Source organism: Acomys minous (genome assembly GCF_964271855.1).
Source record: "Acomys minous genome assembly, chromosome: 1".
In the NCBI taxonomy this organism is placed as follows: Eukaryota; Metazoa; Chordata; class Mammalia; order Rodentia; family Muridae; genus Acomys; species Acomys minous.
Window position 1 is genome coordinate 97117675 of NC_140483.1, and position 13592 is coordinate 97131266.

At 47.8% G+C, this 13592-nt stretch overlaps 1 protein-coding gene across 2 annotated transcripts in view; it reads left to right on the forward strand.

Moving 5' to 3' along the window:
• Positions 1 to 13592, forward strand: part of ZNF704 (zinc finger protein 704) — a 185963-nt gene that overhangs the window by 155006 nt on the left and 17365 nt on the right. For both annotated transcript variants that reach the window (XR_014780071.1, XM_084786077.1), the window contains exons 5-7: positions 3067 to 3167; positions 8659 to 8926; positions 11751 to 11855. Coding sequence is in view for 1 of the 2 variants with exons in the window: in XM_084786077.1 (XP_084642203.1) it covers positions 3067 to 3167; positions 8659 to 8926; positions 11751 to 11855 (474 nt within the window). In the remaining variant the exon portion in view is untranslated. The remainder of the gene's footprint in view (positions 1 to 3066; positions 3168 to 8658; positions 8927 to 11750; positions 11856 to 13592) is intronic.

A 13592-nucleotide genomic window follows, 5' to 3' on the forward strand; every position in this document is an offset into this window, starting at 1 on the left:
TCCCGAGTGCTGGTATTAAAGACGTGTGCCAGGGTGCCCAGACAAGAAATACATTTTTAAAGCTAAAAATAGGTAGCTGTGGATCTCAGTGTAGATTGTTCACCAAGCACACTCAGGTCCTAGGTTCAATCCTCAACACCGGGGAAAAACAACAAGCATAACAGCAAAAAAAAGAGGGTATTTTTTAAATTTAGAAATTATCATAAATATAAAATCTTCCCCTGGTTTTTGGTTGGTTTGTGTTTTGAGACAGGGTCTCTCTAACACAGCCCTGGCTGTCCTAGAACTCACTGTGTAGACCAGGCTGGCCGCTTGAGTGCTGGGATTAAAGGCCCAGTCTTTGTTTTTAATTTATAAACTTTTACTATCTTTTAAAACTTACAAATAACTAAAAACATCACATTATCACTTCCTCTCTCCCATAAAAAAAATTATCCATGTTCTTTTATAACCTGTATTTCCTTTTCATCGTTCAAGTTCTGGTGCAGGGCCATGGCACACTCGGATAGCCTGAGAGCTTAGTCTTACAAAGGTACAGACGGGGCCGGGGGCAGTGAACAGGGATGGTAGGACAACCCAGGATCTAACAGTCAGGCAAGTTCATCCACTCCCACCACAGCAAGAGGAAGCAAGTGATCAGAGGGAATACCCGAACCCGGGAGTAACCAGGACTCTAGAAGAAATGCCAGTGTTGGAAGGGAAAGCAACCACACACATGTGGCCAGCCAGACGGGAGCCAGGGGTATCAGAATTTTCTCTAGTCTTCTGAATTCTGCCATTACCTCCCATTGGCTGCATCCAGCCAGAAACCAATGGGCAGGAGGCCATTGATCCTCCACATCAAGGCCAGCCTGCTAGGGTAGAGGACACAGCAGAATGGCCTGCAGGGTCAAACCAAGCAGATCAGGAAGTCTCTTAAAATGTGGCTCAGTAGATAAAGGCACTTGCTGTCAAGCCTAATCACCTGCTTAGTCCTATAAAATAAATAAAATGTAGTTCGAAAAAAGAAAGTACAGGGCTGGAGAGGCAGCTTTGCTGTTAGGAGTGCTCACTGCCCTTGCAGAGACCTGGGTTTTGTTCCAAGCACCCCCATCAGGCAGCTCACAGCTACTGCAACTGCTGCTGCAGGAGGCCCAGTGCTTTCTTCTGGCTTCACTGGATACCCACACAGCCAAGTGCACATAAGCAAGGCCCCTGCATGAAGAATTCATTCTTTTCTAAAAGAAAGTAAAGAATCACAGGTAAATTACAGCTTCATTGTTAGTGTACTCAGTATATATGGGTGGTGTCAGCTACTTTTCTGTCCTTAGTCATGGTGTCTCAGTGTGTGTGTGTGTGTGTGTGTGTGTGTGTGTGTGTGTGTGTGTGTTTTGAGGGGAAAAAAGCCTACTGTAAGATTACACAAAAATACAACATAGGAAAGGGCTCCCCGAAACACCTCAGAATTATTGTTCATTTGATATTGAATGAATTTAGTCATTGTGTGTTCACAACCTGTTTGCTAGGCTGAGAAGGCAGCTTAGTTGGTGATGTGCTTGAGGGTGCTTTAATTCAGTCTCCCAGATGGAAGTAACTGTATAAAAGCTAGGCTCAGTGGCACGCCGCTAACCCCCGTGCTGAGGAAGTCGATACCGGCAGCCACTAGGGCTTGCTAGCAGACCAGCCTCATCTACTTGGAAAGTTCTAGATTAAGGTCTCTACCTTGCATCAAAAGATGCCTGAAAAACAGCACCCAAAGTTGTCTTCTGGCCTCTACACACATGTGCCTCCCTGTGCACATACCCAGGCGCTCGCATGTGCACACACACACACAGACACAGACACACACACACACACACACACACACACACACACACACAGAGTAATCATGCACTAAGGTATCTTGCATGTTGCATGACTGCAGCAAAGGGCTACAGAGTGTTTTAGTGTACTGAGACTACAGGCAGCAGGAGAAAACACACTCCTGACTTGCGCGTGTAGGCCACGGCGTAGGCACACCCTCTTTCTTAGTCACTGTTCTACTGCTGTGAAGGGACACCGGGGTCAAGACAGCTCTTATCAAAGAAAGCATTTAACTGGGTTAGTTTAGTATCATCATGGTGGCACAGAGGCACACATGGTGTTGGAGGAAGTAGCTGACAGTTCCAAATCTTCATCTATAGGCAGACACTGGGCCTGGCATCAGCTTTTCAAACCTCAAGTCCCACTCTCTGTGACCATGCCACACTTCCTCCAACAAGGCCACACCTCCTCCAACAAGGCCACACCCCCTAATAATTCTTCTCAAACAGTGTCACTCCCTGGTTACTAAGTACTCAAATATACAAACCACTACCCCCTCATCCACATACATGCAATACATGCATACATGCAAACATGCACACTGAATACCTGAGGAATGGAGTGCAGTGGTAGACCTCTTGCACCTGCGTCCTGTCCCAAGCACTGCAGAAATGGAGAAGTGCAGCGCAGGGCATGGTGACAATAATTCCACGACAGCTGCTCTTGTGAGTGATTGCCCCTGATGTGCTCTGCTGGTTCCTACCCATGACATCATTGAGGCCTCACACTCATCTATAAGAGTTCTGTTGCCGTTCCTATTTTGCGATCAAGAGCACTGTGATGGGCAGGACAAGGGCTCCTAGAAAATGCTCCTGAAAGAGCAACGTGTGATTGCGTGCTGGGTCGTGAAGGCTGGCTTTTCTTGACTCACTGAAAAGTTCTGTAACATGGAGACCACTAGCAGCATCCATCTTTGGGGGTTAAATAAGTGCTCAGGACAGCACCTTACCCTGTTAAGTACTTAGTTAAGAGTAACCACTGTCGGCGTGGCCACAGTGGATGTAAGCTGAATAAGCAGCAAAGCTTGGTTCTCAGGAAGAAGTGGAAGGAATCTGAGCTTACACTGCTCTTCAGCAGCTGGGAAAGCCATAGAGTGAGGAACTCAGTTGTCAAGAACGTGGGGAGCTGATGGGGGTGGGGGTGGGGGCCGCGGGAGACACAACAAGAAAGTAACCATGGATCAGTATGCTTGCGTTGTGATGTTCTTTTCGCTCCTCTCTGTAGAACTCCATGAAGGTGATGTTCAAATGCCTTTGGAAAAACTGTGGCAAGGTGCTGAACACGGCAGCAGGCATCCAGAAGCACATCCGGGCTGTTCACCTCGGGTAAGGCAGCACACCCCACCACACACACCCTGGAGCTGGCGGTGGCCTCTCTGCAGCACAGCCCCGCACCCGCAGCTGTTTCACAGACGCCCAGCACACCACACAGTGCCTCGGGCTCTTCCTGGTTCCCACAGGACGCTGCTGATAGTCAGCCACCAAGTCCCTGGGCCATAGACCTTCCCTAAACTATTTTCTGAGTCATGAATCCTCACTCCGAGGGCTCTGTCTGTAATGGTCAGTGTCACCTATGAGGGTCAGAGGTAAACTACAAGCGAGAGACACAAAGTATAAAACCCAGCACAAGGGCTCCTCCCTTGGGAGCCGTGACTGCACTTCAAGGAAGCCTTGAGCCCCTGGTGTCTATAAATTGAAATGTGCACTTATTTTTGCAGTAGATGGTGTTGTTCATGGCTTAGAGTCTCAAAAGCTACTCTCACTGTAAGAGAGTTTTTTGAATGACCACCACCACCCCACCCGACCCCCTCCACCCCCCACCACCCTACCACCCCACCTCCCCCACCCCCAAGGACAAGAGAGGAAAAGTCATCACACCTACGATGATGAAGCCCGATGGGATGCTCATGCTGAGCCTGGTGCCCAAATGATCTGTTTTCGTCACAGGCTGTAACATCCTTCCTACACACAGACACACAGCCAGGGGCGGTGGTGGGTCCAGTCTCCGTGCTTTAGTCCTGAGTCCGTCTTGTCCAGGTATCTGGGTTTAGACGGGCCCCTGTGTGACCCAGTGTGTGTAAGGCAAATGTCAGCTCCTGAGTAGCTAGCTGCGTGCTCAACACCGAAGGGTCCTTTTAACACCTTAGCCAGAGCGCGGCACGCTGGGGAAGTGCACACTCTGAGAAGTGGTGTAGGCAGACAGTAATTGAGGGTTCTACAGTGACTGCAGCCTGTGGCCCATCCGTGGCTGTGAAGAAGAGCACAGGGGCTGGCCCCCAACTTCTCAGGCAGTTGTTTGGGACACACCAAAGCCTTGTAAATCAGGGTGCCCATAAGGTCACCAAACATCAAGGATGTGACCAAGTGATGCTAGGCTGTGCCAACCTGGTGTGTTCAGGAAATGTCAAGTACCTCAGTGTAGCATGCCCCCTCCCCTCTGGAGTGAGAGGTCCTATACTGTCTGCCCTTGGGTCTCACTAATAAGACTTACCTGTGGCATAAACAGCTCAGAGTAATTTAAAGGCCTCAAAGGAACTTGACAAGTCCTGCTAAGCCCCCTCAGGTACATGTGCCCCTTATGTGTGTGTGTGTGTGTGTGTGTGTGTGTGAAGATTGTGAGCATCTGGGATGTTCTCAGCTCATGAGTGTATTCCCCGTGGGTGGGCAGCATTGAAAAGGCAGCCACGTGTTGGTTTCCTTACGACCCCTTTTAACCAGCATGCTCATACAGTCAGCTTGGTGAGCTGTGGTTCACAATCCTGCCAGCCATTGCTCAGGAAAGGAGCTCGTGAAAATCTACAGGACCCTAGGCCTATGCTCTCTCACCTTACTCCATGAGCCGCATTATGGCACTGTTGGGTACTTGGCATGTTACTAAGCAGTGGCTGGGGAGGCATGTCAATCCCACCCCAAAAACATATTCTGCCTCTGATGTAACTTCAGGCCCACCATGCACTTTTTAAAAGTGCATGGGGTTTCTCTTCAGCATCCCTCCACCTGTCCTGAACCCTCAGTCTTCAGGAGCTATCCCCTCATCTGTCTCCGGAGTATGCATGGCTTCCCTCAGGTCTGGGTATCTATTAGCACCTGACAAGCAGCCATCAGCTCAGCCTGCCTGTAACTGGAAGAAAGCAGGAACAGGAATAGAACAGGCACTCGTTCCTTGTCCTGGCCTCTGGGGCCCTCATGGTATGCCTGACAGAAAGCCAAGCCCTTCTCCACACCCCACCCCCACCCCTGTCCCTCACACCCATCCTGATATGGTGCAGACACCTCCCCAGATGCCAGCACTCTGGAGCTCAGAGAAAATGGAGTGAGGCTGAGAGAAGCCAGTGACCTGGCCAAGCAGAAAGACTTCGAGAGAGAACACTTTGTTTTAGGCCTATACAGGGATTGTTCAGTAGGAAATACATTCCTCATTAGCAGCCTCTGGCTACTGTCACATGTGCCCATGAACTGAGGGTGCCCCTTGCTCTCAGCCATTCCAGAGAGCCACGCTCTAGGCACAGACTTCTTGGGAAATTAGCAAGTTTGGTAGCTGTGAGTCGTGACAGTTATTTAACTCAAGGCTTTCTATGGGAAAGCACTATTTTCTTCCATTGGGAGAGACATTTAGCGCCCCTGGGACTACAGTCTCCTGGTGGGCATGGGCAGTGAGACGTTTGAGCTCAGTTCCCATTTATTTACTAAGCACTCAAGGGTGCTTACTGCGTCAGGACCACTAACGCGCTCAGTATGCTTACTTCATCCTCACAATAAAGACGTTTTCTTGTGATCCATGTTATAAATTAAGACACCAAGGCAAGCCCCAACATCACGTTCAGGCTGCCAGAATCACGCTCAGTGTCAGTCACAATCCGAGCCTGAAAAATCCATCCCCAGAATGCATGCTGTCAGCCACCCTGCCACAGCCGCCTCTGCATCCCTCACTTGTGCTGCCTTTGGTAGCTGCCTACTCAGTGCCAACTATGCTGATTATAAGGTGGAGTGGCGCAGAGAGCAACAAAAGGCACAGCCCTGGATAGTCATGAGAAGACCATGAGGTGTTACAGCCCCCGAAGCCGGCCTGGAGAGAAGGCTCAGGAGGAGTTTTCTGTATAAGCACTGATACACAGGAAATCAAGGTCCCTCTTGAGTTCTACGTCTCATTATTAAGATCATTTAAAAACAGACTCAAAAGGAAGCTTGGGGACAGTTTCGTTAAGGTTTAAAGAGACCCTAGGACAGGCAAGCTGTACTCTCAGATGCTGCCTGGAGAGACAGCATAGAGACAGAAGGATTAAAAAAAACAAACAGAAGCCATGTCATTTGAGTTAAGTCAGCATGAAGGCCCCCACACTGCTGTAGGCACTGCATATTGAGGAGAGGGCTCTCAGGGGAGAGTAAGGGGGCCAAGGTACCAGAAAAAGTATGCTTGGTTTCTGCTTCTAAAGAAAGAGACAGAAAAATACTAAAAAGGAAAAGTCAGGACTCGGAAAGTTGGGCAGACCCAACTGAACCTCGCAGGGGCATGTAAGGAGCAAGCTTGCATGTCAGAACTCCGGGAAGGAGACATATGATATTTCATTAAAGGGATGGATATGGTGGCACACGCCTTAAACTCTAGTGCTCAGGAGGCAGAGGCAGGCGGATTTCTGATGTCTGGTCCACATAGTGAATTGTCCAGGACAGCTGGAGCTAAAGAGAGACACCCTGTATCCTGGCCCACCCCCCCCCCCCAAAATCTTCAAAGGAATAATTGTTCCATTTACCTGTTTAACGGGGCTAAGGTGACCTTTACCTTGTTAGGAGTGATTGTACCTTCCAGAGGTGCTGGTTCCTGATTGACTGGCCCAGCTGTACTGTTTAGTCAGTTCTCCACCCAGGCTAAAGATTTCCTTCTCCTGACCACAGGAAGTACTCCTTTCTTAATGGTCCCTAAATGCTACTGTATACATGAGGCCAGAGTTTGGACCTCCAGAGCCCCCTTAACCCTGCAGGACACCCCAGAATACCCCAGCACATACCATACACAGAGACCAAAGATAAAAAGGAAAAACAATTACAAAAATATAGTAAGGTATTACCTCAAAGGACAAATACACTCTGAGGGAACATAGACTAGCAGGTAGTCCCCAGCACCCACCTGTAAGACACAGCTGGGCTGTGGTTTCTCATCCCTCTGATGCTCTTTAGGACAGCAGGCGGCAGCATCCACATCCTCGGCCTTCTCTCCTACACTCTCCCACCTTTCTCAACTTTCAGACAAGAACCACAGTGAGCCTTTGAAAATAATGTTCATTTCCTAAAACCCCCCGGCACTTTTATAACCTCCAAAATAAAAACTAAAACTCCATCACTGAGGCCAGCGAGGCCCTTGCCTGATCCTGCCTCAGCCTTCATCCCAGAGGTCCAGTGCTGGCCAGTCAGCCACTCTTCTGTTACTGTGATGAGACATCGTGACCAAAGCAATTTATAGAAGGGTTTATTTTGGCTTACGGTTCCAGAGGGCTAGTGTCCACCATGGGCAGGAAGGCATGGTAGCAGGTGGCAGGAAGAGAGAGAGAGCAAGCAGGAAGTGGGTGGGACTATGGACGCTCACAGACCACCCCTAGTGGCATACTTCCTCCAACAAGGTTATATTTCCTAAAAGGTCTATAACCTCTCCAAATAGATTACCAGCTGGAGAGCAAGGGTTCAGCTACGGGAACCTGTAGGTGACAGTTCTCAGTGAGAGTACATTCCCACCACCTACAGGCCCTGTGCTTTCCTCCAAAGCCCCGGTGTGCAGGTGTCTGTTTGCCTGCCACTTCTTCTGAATACCCTATGTAAAAATCAGTAATCCTGCCAACCACTAGCTTCTTTTCCGGGCTCTCAAATGTGGCTTAGCCTTTTTTTACTAGGACTTAGCAAAGCCTCATATGCTAAATGGCTGTTTGTTAGGAATTTCTTCTCTACGTCTAGACTATAAAAGTTCCATCAAGCTGGGAGATAGTGTCATACGCCTTTGATCCCAGCACTTGGGAGGCTGAGGCAGGCAGAGCTCTGAGTTTGAGACCAGCCTGGTCTATAGAGGGAGTTCCAGGACAGCCAGGGCTACACAGAGAAACAGTGTCTTCAAAAACAAAAACAAAAACAAAATTTTCATCAAGGCATAGATTCTGCTTTGTGCTTGTTAGGAGGTAGAATGCTCCATGTGTAATCTGTTCTCAGATTAATAAATGAATGCATGGGTAGGTAGGCAGGTGACGGATGGTGGCAGGGAGACTGTCTTAAGTCTTATTCTGTTTCCTGTTGGTGTGGCATAACACCTGAGTAGTAAGTTAAAGGCATGGCGGTTTATTTGGCTCTTCATGGTCGTAGATGCTGGGTCGTTATGCACTATAATCATAGTACAGACGTCTGTTCAGCATCTGGTGAGGGTCCCCTTGCTACATCTGAACCTGACAGGGTCAGACAGACCAAAGCCATTAACGTGTTTTCCTTTCACCCTCCCCCTCCCCCCCAGCACGACATCATTCCCAGCTGCCAGCCATCATGCCTGCCTGTCCCCACCCCCACCCCCATCCCTTTGACATCTCCTAACTCAGATTGTGTCTCAAAGACCCTTCTTCCCCATTAACTTAAGAATTTGGAAACTGTTACTAACAGACAGTGCTGGTGGGGAGCACATTTGAACCACAGCAAAAGCTGATGGAAAAACCTTCTTCAGGTGGGGGAGCTGAGTGTCGCCCGTCCATCAGGGAGAAGGCCAGTCCAGCTGTAGAGAGCAGTCTGCATAAGACAGGCAAGAAGACCACAGACCCCTGAGCCTCTGCTCTGCTCTCTCCTGCCCCAGGCGAGCTGGGGAATCTGACTACAGCGATGGCGAGGAAGACTTCTACTACACGGAGATCAAGCTCAACACGGACGCGGTGGCCGAAGGCCTGAGCAGCATGGCCCCAGTTTCGCCCTCCCAGTCCCTGGCTTCACCTCCTGCGTTTCCCGTTCAAGAGTCCAGCCGGACAGAAATCCCTTGTGCCAAAACAGACACTAAACTGGTGACGCCGCTGAGCCGCTCAGCCCCCACCACCCTCTACCTCGTGCACACTGACCACGCTTACCAGGTGACTTGCTAGGGTCCAGGCTCAAAAGCAGTAGCCATCAGGCCTGGGACTGCAAGTTAACTCGATAAAAAAAAAAAACAAACAAAACAGCACCACTTGTGACAGCCAGTATACGCAGTTGCTTTTCCTATTTTTCCTCTTGATCTCAAGCCATAAGTGGTGCCTCCTACCTATAATCCCAGCAGTGAGGAAGGAAGCTGAGGCAGAAAGGTCATGACCTTGAGAGCGGGGCTGGGCTACAGAGTTTAAAGGCAGCCTATGCTGTATAATTCAGACTGAGTTCCTTAAAGCCAGACCAACAACAAAAAACGGTCTGGTAGCCCAGAGCTGTACTCTTGGTCACTCAGGAAGCTGAGACAGGAGGATCAGAAGTCAGAAGTTTGCCTGGGTGACAGGGCACATCCGTGACCATCCTGGGCAACTTTGGTGACCGACCCTAAAGGTTATTCTAGGACTCCCCAGAGCCAGACGAAGATTGAGTCCCTTAGGAGTAGTTAAGAAAGTCCTCAGATTTGTGTCCGGCATAGTGTCTGATACATGAAAATGAAGCCAAGAGTGGTGTCACGCACCTTCAGACCCAGCATTCAGGAGGCAGAAGCAGGGGATCTCTGAGTTCGATGCTAGCCTGGTTTACATGATTAAGTTCCAGGTCAGCCAAGGGTACTGGGTAAGACCCTGTCTCAAAAAGATAAAGTCGAGGGGCCAGCCAGATGCTCGTGTATAGGGCTTGCTGCCAAGCCTGGAGATCAGAGTTCAGTCCCTAGGACGTACATGGTGGAAGGAGAGAATCAATTTCTGAACGCTCTTCTGACCATCCACACAGGCACCATGCCACACCATGTCTAGCACACAATACATCTAAATAAAAATGTGTATTTGTGTGCTTTTTGAGACAGCACCCCCCTACATATAGCCCTGGCTGTTCTGTCTGGAACTTAGCAGAGATCCACCTGCGTTTGCCTCCCACATGCTGGAACAAAAGGCATGTGCCACCACGCCTGGCTAATTTAAAAATTTTAATAAAAATTAAAGTGAATGAAAAGCTGGCCTTGCTTGGCAAGCTCTGCAGCAGTGACTAGGCTTTCAGCATCCACTGTTTCTGAGTAGATTGCTGACCCCTCTCATAGGAGAGTGGCTTTCAGTATTCCCCAAATCAACAATGTCAGCACCCTATGAGAGCTTGTTTCAAGTGCAAATTCTTTGAACACTACCTATTGGGACGTAGCTGGGAGTGGACCCCAGAACCGAAGGTCTCAGAAATGAGTCCTCCAAAGGCAGGGTGTGGCCACCCCAGACAACACCAGCTACCTCAAGCAACTGCATAAGCAACTTACTTGAAATTATATTCACCACATATTTTATGTAGAAACAAAAAACAAAACCACAAACAACAAAAAGTAACTATAGTATGCCATTAAATTAAATTGAAACTCTTACATTAATCGTTCTGATAGTTGTGTGACCTTATCTAATGTGGTTTTCCACTGCCAATACCACATGGAGCTGGGCGTGGCATGGCATGCCTTTAGTCCAGATGGTTTAGAGGTGGGGGCAGCCTCGGCAGTGTAGCAAGTTTGAGGCTTGTTTTGGGCACATGAGACCAAGTCTTGAAAGAAAGAAAAAAGAAAGGAAGGAAGGAAGGACAGAAAGACAAAGAAGGAACAGAAAGAAAGAAAGAAAGAAAGAAAAGAAAGAAAGAAAGAGAAAACCTTAAGCCAAGCATGGTGGCACACACCTTTAATTGCAGCACTCAGGGAGTTTGAGGACAGCCTGTTCTGCAAGGACAACCAAGGCTATACAGAGAAACCCTGTCTAGAAATAAAATAATTAATGGCATGAAAAAAGTGTGAGGGGCTATATGAACATTCTGTACCTATAGCTTTTATAATTTTTATTTTAATTCTTACAAGTGTCACTACTGAGTCATCTGGAACACGAATGAAGAAGAGTTTATGGGTAGTTCTGTGTATTACCAAACTATTCCCCAATGGGGTCAGGTACAAAACCACTAAACTAACTGAAATATTTGTAATTCAAAACAAACAAAAAACAACTAAGCCTGGAGAGGAAAACTGCAGTCACTTAATTTACTGACTTGTCATCTCAGCTGTATTAATTTGTTCAAATTTTACAGTTTTTAATTTTTTTTATTGCATTTTTATTTGTTTTGTGTATGTGTGTACATGTCATGTAGCGGTCAGAAAACCTTCCACTCTGCTCCTAAGGATTAGACTCGTGTCTTCAGGCTTGTCAGCAGGTCCCTGCTAAGCCATCTCCTGTGCAAGTCCTTGCGTGTTCATAAGACATGGAGTGCAGTGAACATCACTGTGTCCATTGTCCTAAAATCAACCCTTAGATGTGAGATAGCCAGTGGGCAAAACTTTAATGCATATCACTAAGTTGCACTCCCAAAATATTCATAGTTTATATGTACCCATTCCCAAGTTTATTGTTTAAGTATTTATCTCCTAACGTGCTCCTCAAGAATTACTTGCATGTGTCCAAAACCAGGTATGTGTGATTAAATTTCAGATACTGACAGCCAAAAGCCATCTCCTGTCCCTCAGGTAGATTGCTTTGTATGTATGTGAAGGGCTTCTCTCTGGCCACTCTGTTTGACGGTGTTTAGTCTCTGCCTGTTAGCAGGCATAAGTAATCAGAGCAGCCTTGTTTGTTCCTGAAGGCCAGCTTTGATAATGAGAGCTCAGATGCTGTGGACTGTCACTCTTTCATACAGCTTTCCACTTCCTGTCTCACAGGCCACACCCCCAGTGATCACTCCAATCACTTGTTCACACAGCTGTCTCTGCTTCCTGTCTCACAGGCCACACCCCCAGTGACTATCCCAGGATCTGCTAAGTTCACCCCCAATGGCAGCAGCTTCAGCATTTCCTGGCAGTCTCCTCCAGTCACTTTCACGGGCATTCCGGTAAGTCCATGAAGCACGGCGAGGTGAGCCAAGACAAGTGTACATTCAGAGAACGAACTGTAGAAACAGACATGAAAAAGATGCAGTCAATGCCCACAGGGGCTACTCCATTTTGTTTCTTCTCTTTTGTTGAGGAAGTATCTTGAGTTGTCTAGGCTAGCCCAGAACTCTTTCTCCCTTATAGATATAGCCTCTGAACTGCTGACCCTCCACCTCCCAAATGCTATTACAGATGGACATCATCATATCGAGTTTCCAAAGGCATATTCTTCTCCTCCTCCTCCTCCTCCTCCTCCTCCTCCTCCTCCTCCTCCTCCTCCTCCTCCTCCTTCTCCTCCTCCTTCTTCTTTGAGATTTTTAAAAAATTTTATGTGTATGAGTCTTTTTGCTTGCTTGTATTTCTGTGCACCACATGCGTGCAGTGCCCCCAGAGACCAGAAGAGGGCATCAGATCTGGAGCTGGAGTAGAGTTGGTTGTGAGCTGTCATGTGGGTGCTAGAAGTCAAGCTCGGGTCCCAGCCATCCCTCTCTTAAGAGACACTTGTAGATCCATCAGCAAGGTGCTTTGTGATTCAGATGGGGAAAGATGGGTTACTTTAGAAAACTAGAAGAGAATGCCAGCTGCTGATGCTGCAAATGTACTTTGTGTTGGTGCTCTAGTTGTATTTCCAAAAGACTGAAGAGTCAGTAGCTTGACTCACACTTCTTACAGAAAAGCTGATGTTGATCATTGCAAATTACTTCACAAATTGTGTTAGTTTGACATACTGTCTTGGAGGAATGCCATTTGAAACTCCAAAAATTCAATAAGTTGAAATCACATGTTAATGTCAAGTCCTGAGCAATCCATGTTTGACGGGTGATTTGAAAGTAAATGAATGCCATATTTAGGTAGTAAATAAAAAATTAACCCAATGTATTAAATGATTCTAATGAATCGCCGCGAATTAGCACGACCCCTAACAGTTCATTTAAAAATATACTGGGTCTTACACAGTTTTCACAGGATACCAAGAAACATGCCTGCACAGCAGCCATGCCTACAGCGGGTTTGACCCCTGATAAGATTCAGAATTGGGCACACAATAGCAGATGTCAACTTACTTTCTCTTCCGTACCTCATCCCTCCTACACTTACAAAGACCTCACAAAAGCAGCTCCTTGGCAAGGCCTGGCCAGTTCCAGAGGCCACCATCAAGTGTAAATGCCCCCAGTGGAATTTATAAAGATGAGGAACTGGGTCAGCTGTGCCATGCTCTGCCCGGGAGTATTTACCAAACTCCATAAAGGACTCAGTGAATAGCCTCCCACTGACCATGCTTGAGGAATAACGGCTTCTGGAAAATACTCTCGGGTTGTGATTTGTAAACACTACCATAACTACGGAATAACTACCAAAGCCACTAAACAATGGTAGCCCTGGCCACTCTCAAGGAGTGACCTTGGACAGTCTAGTGTTAACTTTACTTGTGGCCCATGTAAACATTGGTCCGCTCATGGGGCCATCGTACATGAACCGTTTCCTCTGGGAGACTTTTCCCATGGTAGACATAAAGGTCCCAGAGTGGCTTGCTGTTTGCCAGTCAGCACTACCATCTGTGATGGTTGGTGTGGCCAATTTGACACCATCTAGAATTACCTTGGAGACGGGCCTCTGGAGGTGCCACTGAGAGATTGTCTTGTGTTAATAGAAGTGGAGAGACTGGCCCGCCATGGCTAGCACCATCTCCTGCCTGC